Genomic DNA, 23,736 nt, shown 5'->3' on the forward strand with positions numbered 1-23,736 from the left:
GAATCAGCATTTTTTATAGAAGCTGTTCTGCTGAATTTAAATTTAATACACGTAAGATTAGGCAAACGTAGTATGGGACGCCCTCCGGCTAGATGGGGTGACGACCTGCGAAAGGTGGCTTATGATTGAATGCGGAAAGCTAAAGATCGCATCCAGTGGCGTGCTTTGGGAGAGGCCTACGTCCAGCAGTGGACTGCTATAGGCTGATGACACGTAAGATTGTATACATGACTACATGTATGGATGTTTATCACGGAAATACGGCTGAACCAATTTTGATGATATTTGGTTTGTAGGAAGCTGTGTTTACATATACTACTGTTTATCCTGGAGTTTTCCACAGGATAATATTTTAAGGCGAAGCTCTACTCAAATGATAAAAGCTCTGTTTTTTTCGGTAATGAAATACGTGCATTTCCAACAAGTTGTTTAATAAATTAATATATCTAATTTGCATCAATTTCAAACATGCAGCTAATACAACTACAAGTTGCATCGTAAAATCGAACAACAAACGCGTGCTGCCTCGCCGGCGGGCGGACGCGATCTGACACTAACCGGAAATGGACGCCGACGCGCGCCCGCCGCTTCCGGTCAACTGAGCGTCCGTACTCACCACCCCTAGCAGAATAGTCGCGCTGACTTTGTAGCTTCGCTTCTTAATACGTGCGTCCAAAGGGTGAAGTTTGAAGAGTGGGTGGGTTAGTAACTTGTGTTGGACTGTACGTATTGAACTCTTGATTGTGCACGGTTAAATGCCTGTTGCAATTGTCGGTCCGGCGTCGCTCCGATATTGCAGCGCGATACGAAGAGTGTTTTGTTTTCGCGGTGTGATTTTTTAATTTTCCATCGTCATCGGCATCGCCGGCCGGCAACCGCGTTTTGTTTTCCAAATGTGCTCACCCACTTGACAAGAATCTGTCAGATTCAACAAAGTTACGTCAGATTTGATAAGCAAGCATTTTTTTTTAATTTTTGGAGTTTTACCTACATAAGATTTTGGCTAAACAAAAATCTCAGACATGGTTAAGTTTCGGATAAGACGAAGGGATCAATAGTCTGGGAATACCTTCCTCTACAATCGATTTGAAGGAATACATCGACGTACCAATCACCCTGTATAATGTGTATATGAACTGCTACTTCAGACACACACGTCAATCGTATAACATTAATCTTTTTCGATCGGGTGACTGATAAGCAACAACGGCCTAAATCCCTTTTTGTAAGAAAATATCCACGTAAAAAGTTTTCCTTCTAATTATTTTTTAATGAAAACGACTTCTCAAGTTCACTTCAAAATTATCCGCAAAAAAAAGTATATTTTTTCCGAGGGCGTTTTTTTTTTCTAATCCGTGCGTAGGCAATCCGTTTTTGATGGGATTAAAAAGTAACTTTCTATTCTCAGCAGTAATTTTTTTGTGGATTTTGGAAATGAGGTTTGGGGGAGGATTATTTGTATCCTGAATTTTAAGTCAATATAAATTGGAATGATGAAATTTATTTAATTTTAGAATTTGTGTAACAATTTTATGTGTTGAAACTTTCAAAATGACTAGTAGTATAGAAAATTCAAGATTGTATCAACTGTCTTTACTTGACTCAGCGATATTATCCAGATATTTTGAAATCAATTGCTTCTTAAGATTTTTTTCCAGAGGCACCAGATAGGACATTGTCAGCCATTTATATAAATTTAATAGCTGTTCCCGCGAACTTCGCTTCGTCTTAAAAAGTTTTCCCGTGGGAATTCCGGGAAAAAAGTAGCCTTTGTTCTTTCTCAGGGTATAGACCATATTATACCTATACCAAATTTCATTCAAATCCGTTAAGTAGTTTTGGCGTGAAGGAGTATCAGACAGACATACAGACACAGTTACTTTCGCATTTATAATATTAGTTAGGATATGTAACCCGGCACAAACGCACCGTAACGCAGATTTTAATAAAAAACATTTCCAGGCTCTTTTAAACACACCCGTTTTTGTATAATTAAGTCTCTACGTTACGCACGGCACAGTAAAGAAATTACAGTAGAGTGTCCTGAAAATATTACACTCACAAGCAATGAAAATGTTCCAGTGACAATATCACCAAATTACTCCTAAACGAAAATAGCTTAATGAAGTACATTTAATAGCGCATCCATTCGAATAACTGCCTGTTTCACAATGTCTGGATAGTGGCTACCTGTGAGACAAAATACATGCTGTCACTGTCATACAATAATAACAGAGAGTGATAGCATCTATTTTATCTCACAGGTAGCCACTAACCCGACATTGTGAAACAGTACCTAAATATTTTAAAATTTAGTATTAGGTAATATTGGTGTGAGACATTTTGCAAGTAGAACTTTTTCATTACTCGTGATTGAAAGCAGGTTTTGAGTTGGTTTACTTTGAAATTTTTACTACGGCTGGAGTGAAACGTTTTTTAAACCGTACAAATGAACTGAGTCAGTTGGAACCCGGAAAAGCGAAAAAAACACAACTTTGAGAGCGTTTAGAAGGCATATTTTATTACCACTTAATCGAAAGTTAAGCTCAATATAGTGTAGTGTAGTGTGAAGTATAGTGGTCGCTGGCAACCATGCCAAAAAGTACTGAGCTTTGAAATAAAAATAATAAAACAATGACAAGTATTATACACACAAGTATTACATACAACTTTTTTTGGTCATAATTATGTTATGTTACCCCGAGTGTTCTTAGCCATATTAATTGCGTGTTGGCCGTAGCTGTTAAGCATTATTGTTATTATAATAAATAAATAAATATCTTATCAAAATCAGCTTAGCCGTTCGGAAGACGCATGCATAGTCTTTTAGTGTTGAATGTCATGTCGGGGTTGGTCAGGTTATTTAGATGTTCTTTTTTTACATGTATGTGATGAATGTGATAAAGTTTTTCTTAAAAAGTGCACTTATTATTGTCTATTTTTGAGGTAAAGAAGTAGAAAACGTTACTTGCTTGTCATGGGTTATTATATTATACGCTATGAAAATTCCTCAATTATGTGGTACATAATTCAAAAGAGCTATAAAATCCTTATGGGATATTCTGCCATTTTACTCTCTAATAAAATCATAACTGCCATTGTAGCTTTAAGAAATTTAATTAATCCATAAATTTTAATGTAATGTCCACACAATAGCTTTCCTGACCTTACTTAGTCTCGGAAAATTTACTTTTAATTTATAATTATTTCGGAATTGCTACAAAAAGTAAATTTGAATTGAACTCTCAAGGTTGTTTAGAAAATTGTAAGATAAATCGGTGTCTGTTAGATGAGTTATACATAATATGTATGAATTTTCCATATGATAGACAGATTTTAACTTTTTTTTTATTTACACCCCACTTCTACCACTGAGCTCTTATTTTGACTTAGTTCGGTTAGAATATTTGTGACTTTATTCATCACTCAATGGTTATCATTAGGTTGATCTTAAAACGGTTTGACATTTTAAACAAAATTCGGACAGATTTTTCCTTCGTTTTCGTATCAAGGAACGGAGAAATCCGTTCCTTCTTCTGTCAACTAATAATACAACTCACTATATCTCCCAGTACTCTGCTCCCGATTCCCGATTTAGCCGTGTGTCACGTGCCACGGCGTTTCCGGTCTAGAGGTTACTCTATACTGACGATAAACGGACGAACGAGAGCTGTCGTGCAAGCGGCACGTTTAATACAACGAGATAGAGTCGTGGCTCGCGCTGCAGAGCTCCGAAACTTAGTTTTTCGGTATATAGAGTGACCCCCCTGCTTTAATTGAGTTTAATTGCCTGGCTTTAAATGTTACTCGGGATTCCTAATTTTTCGCCTCCCATTTTGGTGTCGCGCTATACCCACTTTTTGCGGCAACTAAATGCATGTTTAGAGAATTAATTTGATTTTCGGAACGCCATTTTGGCTACTTGTTGCTTTGGTTTCGCTTCAGCGGAATACTTAGCGTTTTTGACCACGCGATATGTATGAAGCGTCTGGAAAGATTTTAGAAGTGGATAGGTATACTGTATTCATTCTTATTGGGCGAAAAACGTAAACAATCTTTGTGTGTCTTTTTAATTAAAATACTTATAAACAAAATAAACTACCCAAAATAAATGGATTAATAATAAAACGTTTATTTTCAGGCAACATGAGCCCCATAGAAAAAATACACAAATATACAATTAATTACGAAATCAATCATTTTTGCTTGTATATAAGTATTTCATTGTTTTGCCAGGCCCTTTCCATAATATTTTTATGATGGCGAGGATGTCATTGTTAGGTATAAGTGCGTTCTTCTCCAAAGTCAAATGGACCTTTTTCGAACAGGGAGTAGTCTGTAAAAAATTGTCGTTTATAAAAAAATTACTTATACTTTCACTTTGACTTTTAGGCTGCGTTCCCAGTAGGTGAAATATTCGCCTGTTACTAGACGCGCGTAATACCTACCTCAAATTGCGTAGAGTGAGCGCAAAACTAGCAAACTGTGAACACTACTCGTACTAAACCGATACACCAAAATTTCACCCTTTATACTAAAGCTTCTTTTAAAGAAAGCCCCACGCCACGACACCATGATACATGTTCATAGTGGCTTATAAATAACAATAACACCCGATATTTATCACCGAAACTACCACACGCAGCCTGCGAATAGTAAATATTTTATATTTAAAGTGTCATTTTTCCATATTTTTCGCTAGTTTTTCCATTGTTAAGGGCACTTTTGTGTCGCGTCGTTGTACATACTGATTTATAGATTATTTGAAAGTTGTAAAAGATGTTGGGACAGGGAATTTTATTTTGTAATTTTACGACACAGCACTTCAGGCACAGGTTTCAGTGCTGAAGATGGATCTAAAAGCTGTGATTTTGATGAAATTGATGAAAAAATTTCCGTTCTATAGCTGAGTTCCAGAAATGAACTTTAAGCTACTGTCGGTGTTAAACATGTCTGTCTCTTTCTGTCCGTGTACTGGCAAAGCAAGGCAGCAATATATTTAATAGCTGTTCCCGCGCGCTTCGCTTCGCCTTAAAAAGTTATCCCGTGGGAATTCCGGGATAAGAAGTAGCCTATGTTCTTTCCCAGGGTCTAGACCGTATGTATTCCAAATTTCATTCAAATCCGTTCATTAGCTTTGGCGTGAAAGAGTAACAGACAGACAGACAGACAGACAGACACAGTTACTTTCGCATTTATAATATTAAGTTAGGATGTCGACATTAGCTTAAAGTTCCTTAGTGCAGCTCTATTTATTTCTGCTGCCAAATGAATTCTATAAAAATACATAGGAACCCCTACCAGTTTACTCTAGAGTCAGTACCTAAATAAATGCACATTGGTATACAGGTTTTTTTTTTTTTTTTGGTATACAGGGTGTTGCAAAAAGGGTATACTAAGCCGAAGGGGGGTGACTCAGCGAGTCATTCTGAACAACTTTTGTTCTACGAGTTTTGGAAATTCTGATTCTCCCCCTTTCGGTAGCAACACCCTGTATTGGGGAATCTATGTAGAATCTTCTTCGTCACTACGTCACAGTATCACTGTAAGGATGCTATTATAAAGGATGTGACGTGAAAGGGCCGTGTGTAATTGTTCCCCATTGTAAATTGTTGAAAGTTGATCTTTTCAGGAGCTTTTCTTTGTTATTTTTTTAACAGATTTCGGGGGTTTTGTGATTTTTCGGCTTTAAGAGGTTTCAATGGATTACGTCATAAGTACCTAACCTACCTATTTAATTTACATAATATACTTAAATAAAAATTTAGCTTAAAAAATTATTGATTGATTAAGATTGTTTTTTTTACATTTGTTTTATGGATCAGACGCCGTTGACCAGAGCGGCACAGCACCGGTAGGCGACAGAGGGCTAATTTATTTATTTATACTTTTATTGTACAATCAGGTGGACTTAATGCTAAGAGCATTCTCTACCAGTCAACCTGCAGGATGTTCAGAAGCAGAAAGTAGGGAAGTGCAAAAAATAACTAATGATGATGATGATTTGTTTTAATAATAATGTTATACCTACTTTTCCATGTAAGATGATAAATGATATCCGTGACTTGTAAATTGTCGCGATTGTGATCGGCTCGACCTGCGAACTTAGACTAACAATATACGAACTGGATAGAGAATCAGTGCAAAAGGAACTTCTACCACTGAGCTCTTATTTTGAATTAGTTCGGTTAGAAGCTTTGTGACTTAATTCATTGGTTCAAATATTTGATGCGGACATCTTTTGCTTTGTTTTTTTATATAACCAACCATCTTGTCCGTTTTTTGTTCATCTAAACCTGCGAACGATAAATTTCAACATTATCTTACGAAACTTTTCAATGGATGCCTTATTCTGCCGAAAACTTAGTCTGCAAGGCTGATATCGGGTACTTTTCAGGGCTAGCGATACTGTAAGGACGTTTTACGATTTGATAATCTACCTTCTAGGACCTATAAATACAAACTGAATTTTGGCATTTAAAGATTAACCTGTAAAATTATTGTCAGTAGCCTGAAACAGGTTGTACGTCACTCGCAGTGTGACACTTCTTAACAGCACTTCTAATGTATCATCAGCAGCAAAAACTCAATCAGTATTTGTATACACCTGTTAACAGATCTAAAGTAGGTCAATTTGTCAAATGTATCATAAACTGCAGCTATCGAATTCCTAGAACCAACTAAACAGGAATTCATTTATTTATTTATTTATCAATATGGTATACAAAACAGCAGTTAATCAAAACATGGTACACAGTTTTAAGTTTCTAAGATACAATCTAGATCAACTACCGAGGTATGTAATATATACGATATGTAATATACACATCCTGGAAAGCGTATGTAAACAAAAGCAAAGCAAATTTTGGCTGTCTTACACAAAGAGTATGTATACCTACCTAAGTTTATTTTGAATTAATATAATTTATTTTCAAAACCAACGTTGGTGTACGGAACAGACTGCTATCTTTGCAGCAGTGAACTATCCTCGTGTCAGCCTTAACGAGCGTCGCTCAACTCCAATCGAAGCAGTAATGGGCCTGTCCAAAGTTACTCCACACTACCCTACTTGCCTAGTATAAAGAGGGTTGGGTGTATACCAACCATTTTACTTACCAGACATAAGGGTACGTCAAAAATGCATATAGTGGAAGCTCTACCTATAGTTTGCGCTTCAGACTTGGAGGGATATCTAGAACTAAAAATTTAGGGTAAAAATGGTGTCAAACTTAGCCTAAATTCTATCCCCCTATATTCATAGAAAACTTATAGGTGGGTGTTGATATTTATATTTAATATATGTATCCATCTATGTATTTGTGTAGATATCAGCTGTCCGATACCCATACGGCTTTTGCTGAAATAAACTTTTATTATTATAACACAGGCTCTGCCTAGCTTGGGGTCGGATGGCCGTGTGTGAAGATGTCCCCACATATTAAACAAATATTATATTAATCCTAACTAATATTATAAATGCGAAAGTAACTGTGTCTGTCTGTCTGTCTGTCTGTCTGTCTGTCTGTCTGTCTGTTACTCTTTCACGCCAAAACTACTGAACGGATTTGAATGAAATTTGGTATACATACGGTCTAGACCCTGGGAAAGAACATAGGCTACTTTTTATCCCGGAATTCCCACGGGAAAACTTTTTAAGGCGAAGCGAAGCGCTGTCTGTCTGTTACTCTTTCACGCCAAAACTACTGAACGGATTTGAATGAAATTTGGTATACATACGGTCTAGACCCTGGGAAAGAACATAGGCTACTTTTTATCCCGGAATTCCCACGGGAAAACTTTTTAAGGCGAAGCGAAGCGCTGTCTGTCTGTTACTCTTTCACGCCAAAACTACTGAACGGATTTGAATGAAATTTGGTATACATACGGTCTAGACCCTGGGTAAGAAGATAGGCTACTTTTTATCCCGGAATTCCCACGGGAAAACTTTTTAAGGCGAAGCGAAGCTCGCGGGAACAGCTAGTATAATATATAGTATAAAGAGGGTTGGGTGTAGGTTGCGCTTCAGACTTGGAGGGATATCAAGAACCCAAAATTTAGGGGAAAAATTGTGTCAAACTTAGCCTAAATTCGAAATTTTCATGGTAAAAATAAAAATTATTGGTTTGGATATTTCGGCTCCGTTTTAAGTTGTCAAAATGTGTTTGAGATGAAAATGTATTGCTGAGTAGTTTGTAATAATTTTAACATTTTCGGCATATAAGAGACAGGTTTGGACTTTAAGGACTATGTACCTACTGGGCATACGGATAGTCACCTTGAGTTAAGAACTGTTCGGCGTTTGTTGCAATGTACACCTTAAGGTGATATGCACATTGCGCATAGGTTTAATAAGAATGAATCAGAAAGAATCATAAGCAGGAATCAACATTCCCACTCAAAGATTAGATTAGAGTTGAAAAGAGTTGTTCCCACTACAGATCTCAAAACGGCTAGACAGTTTTAAAACTAGGAAAACTATACACGGGTTCCGCTCATCTGGCATAATCTTTATTGACCAAAACTCATTTCGCATAACTCGTATGGTCTAAACTTTTTTGGCCGAACCATCACTTTGCCAAGACTTATGTGGTATAAGGCTCGTTTCGTCTAAAACTCTTTAGGCACAATCTTTAAACACCTAAGTTTCGTTTGCTCAAATTTATGTTCGTCTATAACCTATGTATAATCTTGTTTCTCCTAATGTTATCTTAATAAATAATATATTAAGTATGTAGTAAATGTACAAATTGTGGTATTTTTCTCCTATATCCCGAAAATCACGATATTGTATGATCAAAAAATCGAAAGTTAACGACCAATATAATTATTACAAACCCCATGAGATCGAAACCTAAAAATAGGTGCGACGACGAGCAAAGCGAGGAGGAGCGTGTTAGGTGCACATGTTCATCAAAACCAAAGCGGAGCGCAGCGAAGCGGAGCGGAGCGTTTTCCAAACAGCGGAAACAATACAAGGCACCAGTTTGCGCTATGTAGGGAGACGCTCCGTCAAAGTTAAAGCCAAACGAATATTATTACTTTGTATAAACCTATGCCATAGCATTATTAGGCTATTCAAGATTTGGCCATACCATTATTAGGCTAAACAATGTTATGCGAAATAACTTTTTACTAAACGAGATTTATGCCATACGATTTTCGGCGTAACGAGACTTTGACCAAACGTTACTATGCAATACGAGATTAGGCAAAAAAATCTTATGCCAAAAAAGGTAGAACCCTATACACACAAGAAATAGAGCAACCAACCGAACCTACCGGGTCGAGATTCAAGAACCTACTAAAGAAGTTTCTAGTGGAAAGATATTGGAGTTTTTGGCCGAAGTGGCGTAGTCTGTAGGATTGGCCTCTTCGCTTGTTGGACTTAGTGACAGTTTTTGGACGTTTGCTATCTAGTAGTTGGTCGCTATTTATTGTTGTGGAAGTAGATGTTGCAATGGATAGTGATAAATTAATCTTTTATTGTGCTTCTTAAACCCCGATAAAATAGAGGCGTGTTACAAGTTTAAAGTGTCTGTGGATATGTGCAGGTGTCTGTGGTAGCATAGCTCCCAAAACGGCGAAACCTTTGTGTTTTTAGGGTCATAGGTAATGACACCCCGGGTATTCGTAGTACACTCACGGGCAATGAAAAAGTTACCTTTTTTAGTTGTTAATATCCTGATGCTCTATTAAATGTACCTCAATGTTGCAGAAGTCGTCATTAAGCTAGCCTTTTTCGTTTAGGAGTAATTTGGTGTTTTTCTCAGTGGAACCTTTTCATTGGCCGTGAGTGCAATATTTTATGAAAATCGGCAGTATTGAATGTTGGGGGTTTTTAACGTTAGTTAGGTTAACTTATTCATGACTATGCATATTATTACCGGTATAACTTTCTTATTAACTTGCGATAACTCATTTACGCCATCGGTTCCTTATCCCCAATCTTAACGCCCTATTTAAGATGGCAAACTGTCATTCACAGACGCGATTTAAAAACCTATAAAACCGTTTATTTGATGGGTCTTCCCTTTACGACTGAGGGTTTAGTAAGGGTCTTGATGTGACATGAATACTGACGTGTGTCAGTAGAAAAAACCGTGGTAAATCCTTCGATGAGCGAAGTTTTAGTTAAAGAGTGGGTAAATGGGGATTTTTGTTTGTAAAAATTGACGTTCATCAGAAAATTTTATATTTATACGATGAATAAAAAGACGACCGAATGGCGTAGTGGTTAGTGACCCTGACTACTGAGCCGAAGGTCCCGGGTTCGATTCCCGGCTGAGGCAGATATTTGTTTAAACACAGATATTTGTGTTCGGGTCTTGGATGTGCCCGTAAAATGGCAATAGGCCCGCCCCCTATTACATTGGGACTAACATAACACTCTGGCGAAAAGTGGGTGCAGCAATGCACCTCTGCCTACTTCGCAAGGGAGAACGTTAGTACAAGACGTGAGTGTGTGTTTTTTTTTAATAAAAATATTTGACTTTTTAGATAAAATATTGCCAAGAACACTCAGGGTAACATTACCTATGACCCAAAAAACAAAACGAAAATCAATTCAGCCGTTTTGGCTACGCTACCACAGACAGATACACAGAACGTTAAACTTATAACACCCCACTTTTCTGTCGGGTGGTTAAAAAGGGCTACCCTCCTTATGACTACGTAACCAATAACAAGTTTAAGAAAAGCTTAGATTCACTATATACGGCCTGACCCGCTGTCTCGCTTGAATACTAATGAAAGGGACTCCGGGTGAGGGTCAAACTAAGATATTTAATACGGACTAGATGGAGCGCCAGTGCAAAATATTCCTTTAGAATTCTTTAGTACACTTGACCCCTCTTTGATCATAAATATCCTTCCACCCTAAGATTGTCTTGAAAAAATCGCTTTAAGCGATAAGGCCGCCATTTTTGTACATGTGTGTTAGTATTTAAGTTATGTAAGTTTATTTCCTGTGTGTGTACAAATAAAGAATATTCTATCTATTTATCTAAAAGAAACGTCTCGACAATCAACACCCCAACTCTACCACTGAGCTCTTATTTCGAATTAGTTCATTAAGAAGATTTGTGACTTGATTCATTGGTACTATAGTTGTTATTAGGTTGAACTTTAAACGGTTTGACAGTAAACAAAATGCGTACAGTTTTTTGCTTTGTTTTTGTATGTGACACACCATCATGTTCGTATATTGTTAATCTAGGGGTCAAGGCAGGGTGAAGGATGAAGCTACGGGATTGGTCGACGCGTGCCGTGTTTACATGCGTCGGGTCGCTGATTGGTTGATTGGCGTTGGGGCGTCAGCATAGTAAAAAATAAAGTTTATTTTAAACTTTAAACGACATATTTAAAATATATATAAAAAACGTATATTATATATTTTTATTTTTGTGTTTGTGATAACGTGATTAAAGTGTTTTATTGTTAGCGAAATATAAAATAACGTACCAATATCAATAAAAAAATACCACGTTTAACTGTACCGTGGTAAGATATGAATTTGTCAAATTGGTAAGGCTTTTCACAGCCTCTTGAAACCGTTTAGCGTGTGTCTAAGTGGTTATGGTTAGACCCTCTATAGTCTAAGGAGTCTAAGTCTTCTCTATGTCTACTCTATGTCTACTCTGTCTACTCGTGACTGCGTTGAAGGAGTGGAGTGCTTGTGTTCGTCGGAACACGTCGCTCTTGCCGTCTCGAGGCGGCGCTGACTTGTGCAGTGGAAGACAGATTGTTAGGGACACTTTAAACGTTTGTTTAAAATCATTTTATCAATAAACCGTGTATAAAAGGGGCATACACATTTTATTAAATAATATTGTTATGTCGATTAACTAACGTCTGAATTAATTTTTGATCTACTTATGATTAGAAATTCTAGGATAAAAATAACTAACTATATGTCTCTTCTCTCCTCTCAATCTCCAGTAGCAGTTTTAGAGAAAGCTTGCTGTTTACGCGTAAAATTATGAATAATATAGAACCGTACTATTTTTTATGAATACTTATGTAAATACACGTAAGTGACGTAAGTACCTACGTAAAATTCTGAAACAAAAATAAAAACTTTAAAATTAAAATTAAAATAAATTGTATTAACTACTATATTTTTGTAAGTGTACATGGTGTTGCGGCTTATTATACCCTTTTTGCAACACCTTGTATAAAAACATATAAAAGCTCTCCACATCCCCTGGCAGCCACTGTACTCATCAAGCAGTGCACTGTAAGAGCTTCCTTCAGCTAAGAGATCGCCAACTGGGAAGATGCTCATTTTATTAGCACTTGTGTTTACAACTGTACTCCAGTTAATATTAAACGTTACTTATGAAAACACGGCGGTGTAGTAAAAATATTTAATATCGCTGGTTAGTTGTTGTAGTAGTGTGTGGAGAATCTTAGAAGCAATTCTGAGTGCTATAAGCATAGAGAATAGTTTGTAAAAAAATTCGTTCATCAGAAAATTTTATATTATACGATGAATAAAATCATTTGATTTTTTTATCTCGGAATTCCCATGGGAAACCACTTTAAAGGCGTTGCGAAGCTCGCGCGCTAAGCTAGACTAGTCTAAAGAAAAGTTACTATTACCACATAAATTTGCTTCTATCTTTATATTGACCCTTAATCAGGCATAGGATATAATTGTATGTTATTCCACCTAACCACTTGAACAAATTAAATAATTTTAAAAGCCACAGCTTATTGAGCCTTTAACCTCTTTCCAACAAACTTGCAACTTTTAAATTCTCCACCAACAAAAGAGCTTTTAGTGCCAAAACTCGCCGCCCGCGGCGCCACGCCACTAGCGCCTGACATGACGCGAGAACGAGAATGCTTCTCGATTTTCAACATTCTCGCATTGAGACACGAGGCAGGATGTAGTCTTGCGGCCTCCGCGGGCGGTGTTGTGTTTATCTGTGCATTGCAACTGTGGACTGGAAGGCTGAAGTTTGATATAATGAGATAACCCAACATTTAACTATCATCGAACATATTAGGTATTATCTCTGTTCTTCGAAGACCTAAAATTGTTCTGAAAATAGGTTTGGTTGCCTGAAAAGAGGGATAAAAATAGTTCAATTACATTCTTAGGCAAAATAGCCGTCCTGCGTCTAAAATGAAAATAAATCATGATGATTAATTTCAAGTAAAAACGGGACGAACTTGAATGTTCGCTCACATACCTACTAATAATGGCGATAACCTAACTGATTATAAATACAATCTGAGTAGAAATCTTTTCATTTCGACAATTTAACCTTAACTATTTAGTTTTATATAAACTCCCGGACTACATAACCCGTTCCTACTCGCGCTCATCTGCACAATAAATCAGTGAGTTGGCGCCTCTCAGACCGTTGTCGGCGATGCGATGAGCCGCCGCCGCCACGTTGTGGGTTAAACTTGGGTCTGATGCAGTGAATATGGGAGAATAAGTAGGCGGAAAATATTGTGAACAAAAGTGTGTGAAAATTTTAGTGTACAGCTTTTTTTGAATTGGAAATTCCATGGGTAGGCAGAAAATGATTTTATCGTTGTCTGTTTTTGAAAAATCCGTTTTAGATATATGTTGTTTACTACTTAAAACTTTTTTTTTGTATAAAGCAGAGTCACATAATTATTCTCATAAGACCCAATTTAAAAAAGAAGGCTTTCAATCCAATCCCATCCCTTTTTCGGAGATACACTCACCGACACAGAGAGAAATAATTATTGAAACTTTTTTTTTTTTAAATAGTCTATTTATTTTCCCACTGCTGGGCAAAGACCTCCCCTTTAATTTTCCACTCATCTCGATCCAATGCGGCTACCTCCCAATCCGGCAAATATTGAAACTTAAAACACTTTTTTTTTATCAGGCTTATAAAATAGGTTCTCGAGGAAAGGATGCCCCGTGGTGCTGTGGGCGGCAGATAAATGGGAATACCCGTAATATAAAACAATAGACGTATTTATTACACTCGTGTGGGACGCGAGCACGGGTAAACCCACTCGATAGCTCTTATTTCCATTTTCAAGGAAAACATAATATTATTGTGTAAAAATAGTAATGAAAATATTTGCTTCGATATTTATTTTATCGTGATAAATATAGGATCGTGTAGGATGAGAGTTGAATGGAAAAATATTTAAGTATTATACTATTTATTGCGATCGTTAGGAGAGACATATGTCCAACAGTGGACTACAGAAGGCTGAGAGAGAGAGATACTATTTATTGACGTAGCAAAGGTGTATTTTTAAAATGAGATATTCGTGATTTATTTACTTATTTAAATGCTTCTTCTTCCTTAAAAAATAATGATTAGGTATCAAACTTCTATATCACTAATGCAACGTTATTGTGAAAAATGTTAAATAATAATGAAATACGTTGGAATTCCATAAATTAAGATTTTCTCACAATATTTTCCTACACCATTCCAGCAGTCGGAAAAACTGTGCTAAAAATTACTGTACCTGTAAAAGTTTTCAGCCGGCCCGCACTCTGTTTCACTGAAGGATGTAAATGAGGGTTTTTACACGAAGCCTTTAAAAAGTTAACGGTACAAAATTAACAGTTGAATGTTGGATGTTTAACTTTGTCCGTGCACAGGTTTTATTTTAGGGTTAATCCGGTTTAAACGGACTTAAAATAAAAACTATAATAATAAAAACTACGTATGTCACTGGCGAGCAATGAAAATTTTCCACTCACAAATTGCCGACAACGAATAGCCCCAACTTTTTTAAACATTTAGGGCCACTTGCAGAAATACATTAAATCTAGATTTAGTGTTAAATATCTAAGTATTTTCTGTTTAGGAGTAATTGGGTACATTTCTCAGTAGAATTTTTTCATAGCTCGTATGTAAAATATATTAAAGTCCAAACTACTATCCTACTGTCATTGCCATCTAAGTACTGATATTAACTTAAGGGGATAAAAACTATACTTTAACCAAAACTTTTAAAGCACATTCTAGATCAGACTTCGTTATTGCAATGTCCTCTGCATTCAGCCTTTGTGGACTTGTGGAGTTATAAAACTGAAATTTCAAGAGGGCTTTGTTGGGAAAACTTTTAGTACTCGTAACTTAGGCTATTTTTTTATTATAGTTGGACGAATAAAACGGGTTTTGTTTTTATTGTGAACTTGCTTACAGTAATTCCACTTAAGTTACAGCCGTTATATGGCTTTACTACGAAATGTGTATCTAATTATATATTTTTTTATTTATTTATAAGTACCTGTACATAACAGGTTTACAAGATTTTCTTAATTAAGATATTATGATGTATTATAATTCAAGTTGCTTACCCAAACACATGTTAACTGTTAAAAGATAAAATTATATGTTCTAATGTGTACTTATAATTATTACAGATTATTTATATTTTAAGTTTTATTATTCATGTGTTTTTATTTAATCACTGTCAAGTTTTGTTATCGAAATTCAACCGTTATCGGACCCTTGAAGTTTTAGTCAGAACGATTATAACAAGCTTACAGTGAACGTGAATAAATCAATATATACACTCACGAGCAATGAAAAAGTTTAGATTTGCATTAGAATATTACCATCTAAAAACGTACCTAAATATTTTCATCAAATTGCTAATTATCATTATTTTTTAAATTGGGGTCATTTGGTGTAGAGTCTCACTCAGTGAATAAAAATATACATTTTAAGGTAATAATTATGTTTTTTCCTTGTTACAGCCAGAGAGACTGAATGTTTTCAAAAATGACCAAGACAGCTGGGACTACACCACACGTGAGTTTGTTAATTATTTTCATTCAAAATGGTTCAGCAAATATGTTATTGAAATCGTTGAAGAGGATTTTACACAACAATGGGATATTGACGTGAAAAATTATATACACGAGTATATGCTGTGTATTTTTACTATTTTGTGAACCTGTGCCAGATTTCTTTACCATATTTACTACATATATTTTATGAATAGTATGACTCGTAAGTACCAAATTAAATTATTTATTTTTAATATCTACTCTTTGATCGCCAACAAAATACTGTTTTTTATTATAGGAAGCAAATTATGGGGTTATAATATTATTATTCTAATTTCAACTCTGCTTATAAAATTGCATAATATATTATTTGAATATTTAATTTAATTTGGTAGAATTAATATATTAATTAAATATGCTACTTTTATGACCTCATATTCTGAATGTTTTTACGAATAATAATTATCTTATTTCTTTGCAAATAAATAATTGTAGGATACGACATGGCTCATGAATATGCATGTATTTTTTTTTACATTCTTATTCGATTGTTATACCTACATCACTTTATTATAGTTAAAGAAAAATTTAACGCCAAAAAAAGTAATTTAAGGTATTTTAAAGAAGTTAAAAATTTATAAACGACACGTCCACTATAAATGCCCAAAACTTTGTTTGAAGAGGTGTGACGTCAGTACTTTCGGCTCAGAATAATGAGTCTCGCCAGTCGCGCCGACCCTCAGTTCTATGGGCATAGATTATTCTGAGATTGACATAATCGTCACAACGTTTCAAAGATTTCAAGTTAGCGAAGTTTTTTGTACTTTTCAACAATTATTTACTCGCTCATAAATGAATTATAATCAAAAATTTTGATGGAGGCATAATTCTGAAATAACAAAGTTTATTAAAATAATAAATAATATTTGACCTTTATTTGAATCACAGGCATATTCCCTATTCCCAAGGAAAAACTAAAGAATAATTTATCACAAATATCCCCGCGGTGACCTTTAGGTCGTGTCGTTCTTTACCTATAATTTTTTTTTTAATGCATGATTAGTAAATTCCATCGCTAGGTCTAATAATACAGTAAGCTAGCATTTATCACATCGTATACTTGATGGAAATTTCAGTACAATACATATTTACACCAACTGGTTTATCATGATGGTATTCAATTATAAATTAATCCGAAATCTTTTATCCTTAAACCATTATTACAAAACGTAGACTAAACATAGTTCTGGTTTAGAATCGGCTGTAGATTACTTGTAATGTATGAAATATCTGAACTAATCCCAAAGCTATATTTAATCTTCGTTTTATAATAAGATTTTTTATGTTTTATCAGAAACCATACTCTTGTACCTATCTACAACGGAAATTACAAATTGGCACATTGCATTGAGGCAGCTTCCTGCGCGGGGGCATAAATAAATTGACAATAACCGAAAATATGATAGGAAAATAATTCCATCGATTTCACAGTGAATTTCCTTGGTTATTACCGTAAACCCTGTAAAGAGGTAATTTAATTTAACTTTCATCTATGTGGCTTTCAACGCCAGGTCTTTCCATCTTATACATAATGTTTCACCGACACGACGATACACCTACTCGTATACAGGCTGTTGCAAAAAGGGTAAACTAAGTCGAAACCTACGTGTGCGTTTACGTTTTTGCAACACTCTGCTTGCAATATAGCTTTTTAACTACATACATACCTTTCTATCTACGGAAAATTAGACTTCAGTCATACATAAGACAAACATTAGATATATATATGTTTATGTAAGTATTTCAAGAATATCATCGTCATCAACGAACAATCGACCTATGCTGGGGACATTTTTTCTATTATTTTGTTGAGAAACATTTTCTAAATATTAGATCCAAGTTTAAAATATGCGCTGTCACACGCTAGCGTGAAGCAATATCCGTTTCATATTGAGCGGAGCCTTCGAGCGTCGTTTGAAATTAGAATACCGACAAGATGGCCGCCGTTTACTTGACATTATGGTGACGGGTTGTTGTTATTAACCGTAACGTTGGTTTAATGATGTATTTTAGAAGATATTGGATATTGCTAAGATCACTAGGGTTAAGCCAAGTCGGACAGCTTGGAAATATCTAACAATCGGGTTGCCCACTTACCCGACAACTCTCTCAGCACAAGCTTGCTTGAGTTGGGGTCCACCAATCCGCACTTGCCCAGCGTGGTGGACTAGGCCTTCATTGGAAGGAGACCCGTGCCCCAGCAGTGGGGTCGTGATAAAATGATGTTTTAATTCATATACATATCTACCTATGTTTTTCGGTGTAAAGTTAGACTAGTATATACATTATTATTATGAGCTTAATGTAAAGAAGTACTCTAGCTGAAGTTCAGGAAACCTTGATTAACTATTCTTATCCAATATTACATACTAAGCAATTTTCAGCACTTCATCATTTAAGTAATTTATTTCAGTTCAGTTTCACAAACGAGTTCTAATTCCATTATTAATTTGCGCACAGTTCCTTCACAAGGCTGACCCAGTTATGAAGTAGGCGTCTTTTTTTTAATTCTCATTTTTCAAGCTGTAGGGTAGATAGAAGTGGTGCTTAACAATAATTAATGTCAAAATCGTTGTTCCACGTTGGGCGTCAATTGTGTATAGTAAGTCCCATGTTCGGGCGCCAAAATTAATATTTGCAATAAAAAAACTCTAGAATACTTTAAATTCATAACATAAGAACATAAACACACACCTTGTCCCTAAAACCTCTACAAAACTTACTTGCATAAGGTGTATTGCTGTATTTACCTACTTTTAGCCAGAGTGTTATAAATGATGAATTTATGTTGTTCAATCGTTCTATGTATATAATAAAAATGCTTCAGTTATAATTATAACAGTTGAATATGAACATAAAAGTTATTTTAATGTATCCCATGGGTAATTCTATACACTTATTTTATAAACACAAAATAATAATTCAAAATGTCACCAACAATACATAACTAAGTGTTACCAAATTCATGCGACCATACCACCCCGTTTCCTTCCGAAGGCCATTATTCTTACATAAAGACACAAATTTAATGTTCCGTGACGATTTTACGCTGTTTCGAGCCAAAATCGCGATCATCCATTCTTTACCTTTAAAATAGGTCACGCAGCAGGTATGTCATTGCGAGAGTGGATTGTCTTGCGAAAAAGTTTTTCTTGTTTTTAACACCCTATTGAATTAAATGAATGTTGATAGTTTGTATTATCGCCCTATTGATTTGATGGTGTTGTTTTAGTTTGATACTGAGCCTTTCCGAAATTGTGTAACCTACCTACCTAATTATTGTAGATATATTGAAATATTTATATTTTTTCCATTTTATAAAATAAAAATACTTACATAATATATATGGTCATGTAAAACCTTGTTTTGTGAGCCAAATTAATAAAATATTGGAAACCTACTTTAGAACCTCTCTCTACGTATCCTGACATCCATTCTGAGTAGCAACTTGAAAGTTTTGGCACGAAAATGAGTTCAAATATGTTTATCGGCCGTAATGTACTTAGTTTTATAGTTTAGAAACTTGTCTTTTGTGTTTCGGGAGTCGGGAGCCAACTTTACTAGTATCTTGAAAATATGCTCTCAGCAAATAGGGCTTTTGTTATTTTCATGGAATAATGAGAGTAAAAACCAATGACCCTAATTTTTACTTGAAATTTAAATCTATCAAAAAAATTAAAAATATAAATATGTCCCGTTTCATTAAGAAAACGTCTTCATTAATAAGCCGACAGTTTATACTACTTGTTGTGCAGGCCTCATCCAGTTTTAAAGGTAAACTTCCCACAATAGGCAAAGTTTCCGCATTTTTATTTTCTTTTTAATTTATTAAAAACTCTGCGGAAACAAATCAGTATGCCAGCATCGTAACTTGTTAGCGGCCTAATTACATTTGCTTTTCTACTGTTCTATTATGCCAGTAGCATTCGAATTTCGAATGAATTACCTATAACTGAAAAAAGAAATCTATCGGCGACCAAAGTTTATTGAGCTCTGCGATAGTTGTTGCTTTTTAAAATATCAAGGTGGAAAAGAAGAAGAGAGGGGTCCGAGTAAATTGGCCGTTGCGACAATCGATTTATGTCATTCGCTGGATGTTCGAAAAATGCAAAGTTATGCAAAGTGCATCATCCATTTTGCGCTTAACTCGTTCTGGTTGCATTGCGATTCCTGCCAGTTACTGTTGGCAAGGGTGGAGGTAGATTATTCTTTTTTTCCCTGTCTGTTTTTTTGTTCGGTGCCATTTTTTAAACGTCATAACAACTTTTCTTGAGTGGGAGTCTCATGATTAATACACTTGCAGTTGGTGGATTTACATTTGAATTGATTATAAATTTGAAGCCTACGTGTTAGTTAGTTATTTAGTAAGCACCATCAAGTCAGTTTGTGTCTGTCCAAACAGTATTTAAAAAAAGGAATCAAATTACTTGACAAATGAGGCAATATAAGATCGCGTTCGCACAAAGCATGTTTCGTCCTTTTCTTCTTATAAGGGCCAGCTGAAAACCAGCGCTGTGGCCTTACTGTTTTTTTGACGCTCTGGACAGCAACCTTGTGTTATTGTTGTTATTTTGTATTATTTTCTGTAGTTTTTGTCAGTGTGTCAGATAACTGTTTCTTTATCTTTTGTCATAAATTCAACAATCGCAGGTGGCCGCCATTTTGTTCTTCATTCACGATCCGCAGTGTAATCCTCGACACATTGGAGCGAATAAAAGTGTAATTCCATGAACGGACCAATGAATTGATCCGACTCCGTTCCGGCATCGATTCGTAATCGAGTACACCGCATGTGGAACTTGACTAGTGCGGTGTCTCTTGATAGTCTTGATACTCGTAATATAAACATCATCAAGTAACATTATCTTCATGGTAAGGGTCATTCTGAACAGCGTTTGTTCTAATACTTTTGGAAATTTCAGATTTTTTACTTTTGTTTTGCCATAGTTAAAAGTAATTTAACCAAATAAGGTGTCTATGGGGAATTTTCAAAACTTGTGTAGTGGCACGCTGATTCACTCCCTGTTGGCTCATTATAAGGTAAACCTCCACTTATTGGTACCGTACGTATTGCACCAAACGGATTGTCATAAATATATGGATAAACGGCGTCGGCAATGCTGATGAAGTGGACGCACTAGAGTCAATTTTCTTTCTATACAAAGAATACTGAATACGATGCGTCCGTTGCGTGCGATGTCGACTGATGGACGCTTTCCTTTATGCAACACCCTGTAGACCACACTGTTGACGTTCCACTTCTCGGTGGGTTCACGCAAATCGAATGGCTACGATGCTAATCGCCTCTCGGAGTGGTCGGCCGCGCCGCTCGCTCCGATAGTCTCTCGATATCCTCGCCGGCAAGTGGGGACTAGGGATGCACGAGTATCGATAGAAGGATTGATAATATATGTAGCCAATATAACACACACAGATAAAGAAAATAATGATAATACTAATATGTTAGGACATCTCATACACGGCCATTCGACCCCAAGCTAGACAGAGCCTGTAATCTGGGTATCGGACTGCTGACATATGTATCTACACATATAGATACGTAGATAGATACATATCAACACCCGAGTACAAATATCTGTCTTTAAACACATACCAGCCCCAGCCGGGAACCAAGCCCGGGACTTTCGGCCTATAAGTTAGAGTCACTAACTACTACATACTTAATACCGCGATATACAATACGGTTAAGAGTGACATCTTCCAATTCAATTCAATTCCATTCCACATAAATGTTATGCATTATAATATCGATATTCAAATAATATTCAAACTGCAGCCCTAAGCTGTAGTGGCACTATTTGCTGGAATGTGTATTATTGGACGAGGTTTTACTTTTTCTTCAGTTGAAAATAAAATTCGTTTTACCTTATTTCTTCTTTCTCTGCTGCCAGTGCCTTTTCTCGTTTGAAATAGCTTAGAATAAAGGATGAGGTGATTTTAAAATTGGAATTATCGCTGGTTGGAGTGCACTTTTTTACTTGCATTTCTCAAGTTGAAAAGGGGAGGTGACATAAGTAAGGTATGCGTTTTTAAACAGAGCCGCGAGCACAGGATTCGAATCTTCCGTTTACGTTGCGTATCGTCAAATGTCACTGTCAAAATGTAAGGCAAATTTGTTAGTTCCAAAAGTGGCATTTGTTTTTTCCATATGTTTGTGTAGTATCGAAAATAGTAACAGTTGACGATACTGTTCTTTTTCCATTTGTTTGTGTAGATTCGAAAATAGTATCGAATCCTGTGCTCGCGGCTCAGAATCTCTTATGGTTAAACCGATGTATATATTTTTTCTGTAAAAATATAAGTAATATGATTTTTTCGAAGTTTTTCTTTTCGGTCAGATTATAAATAACAAAAAGGAGCACAAAAGCTTTCCTCAACCTTCCAAGAGATCAAATTAATATTAAACCACAAACGGAAAGCATAAAGATGGGCATTTCATTACGCCCCTCACGACAATACGACAAATGTCACAATAAATTACTGAAATTGAGCGTAAATACCGTTTCGTGTCACGACGCGGCTAAAAAAACGCGCAAGACACGCGACGCGCCCGCTAAAATATTCATCTACCCTACATTTCGACTATTGCCATGCAAAAACCACTCTCAGTGATACAGCTATAAAGACTAAACGGCCTTTCAACACTTCGTCACGAATAGACATGACAGTTCTAAGTAAACTAGGACGTGTGGTATAGGTTTTTGAGGTTAAGTTTGCTTGGAGGGTAAAAGCGATATGAGACGTTTGACGTCGGGATGTAGTTACATAAATATACAGACAAGCAGCCTAGTTTATCGGATTACAAATTAAATGAATCGCAATGAAGTGGATGGCGTTTGCTTGGGAATCGTATCTGGGGACGAGTAAGCGTATTATTATTTGTAGCGGAAATTGATTTCGGTGATTTTTATTTCGGAATTCTTATTTCAATTTAGGTACAAAAAACATAAATGGATTCAAGAATATCGCAACAAAAAAGAGTGTATTGTGTATGAATGTACAAAATTGGCACCCAACGTGGGACTGTCCCGTGTTGGGCGCCAATCTGGGATCACAAACAACTTTTTCGCTCTAAAACATTTCAACGAGAAGCGAAACCGGGAGAAATGGCTATAAAACGTAAATTAAACAAACATGCATGGTGTCGACGGCGTGTCTGCTCGAGTATTCATTGCGTTGTCGAGCGCAAGGCGATGGCAATATTGGATGCGAGCGAGCGCAGTCGAGGCCGCCACGTGAAGCGTTGGCAGTTGAAAGGTTATGATTTAAAAAATAAAATGCTCTGGTTTTTCTTTTCTTCGACTGCTCCGAGGAGTCTGAGGCTGACACCAGGCGCTTCTATGCTTTATATATATATTTGTCGATGGCCAGCAACTTGAGATCTTGCCATTACTTTTCTCCTTTCCTTCCTCTTCATCGTTCAATTAATATCTATGGTGAATTAATTTATTGATAAACCAACCGGCTGCCTGACGAAGGACGTAAGTATTACGCTCCGCTTCGCATTTTCGAACTCATTCCCAAGAATGCAAACCGAATAATAATATTAAATTCAAACTGCGATATTTCACGAACAACAATGCCACGCTGAAGATACCGCCATTCGCCTGTCTCGAGCGAGCAAGCACCGCTCATCGATGTCAAACAACAGGCGGCAAAGAAAATGCATTTTGCAGCCAACAGACAATTTGAATAAGAATAAGGAGTCGGTGGCTGAAAGCGGCTCGAGCTCGTGCCTTGAGGACGCGCCATTAGACGACGAGTGGCTCGGTGCGGCGGCCATCTTTGATTTCCGTTAGATTTGAATTTTTAAATAGTGTTTTGATTAGCGCTTCTTTAATTTCGTATACATTCTTTCATATTCAGTGACCACTCAAGATTTAAAAGCAAATTCTTTGTGCCAAAAA

The 23,736-nt window shown here is 36.2% G+C and overlaps 1 protein-coding gene across 3 annotated transcripts in view; it reads left to right on the forward strand.

The window, feature by feature from the left end:
- LOC105384440 (heterogeneous nuclear ribonucleoprotein L) overlaps positions 1–23,736 on the forward strand; it is a 333,915-nt gene that overhangs the window by 278,484 nt on the left and 31,695 nt on the right. For all 3 annotated transcript variants that reach the window (XM_048632216.1, XM_048632217.1, XM_048632218.1), the window contains exon 5: positions 15,716–15,770. In XM_048632216.1, the coding sequence (XP_048488173.1) occupies positions 15,716–15,770 (55 nt within the window). The remainder of the gene's footprint in view (positions 1–15,715; positions 15,771–23,736) is intronic.

This window comes from Plutella xylostella, chromosome 31, assembly GCF_932276165.1.
Source record: "Plutella xylostella chromosome 31, ilPluXylo3.1, whole genome shotgun sequence".
NCBI classification, from domain to species: Eukaryota; Metazoa; Arthropoda; class Insecta; order Lepidoptera; family Plutellidae; genus Plutella; species Plutella xylostella.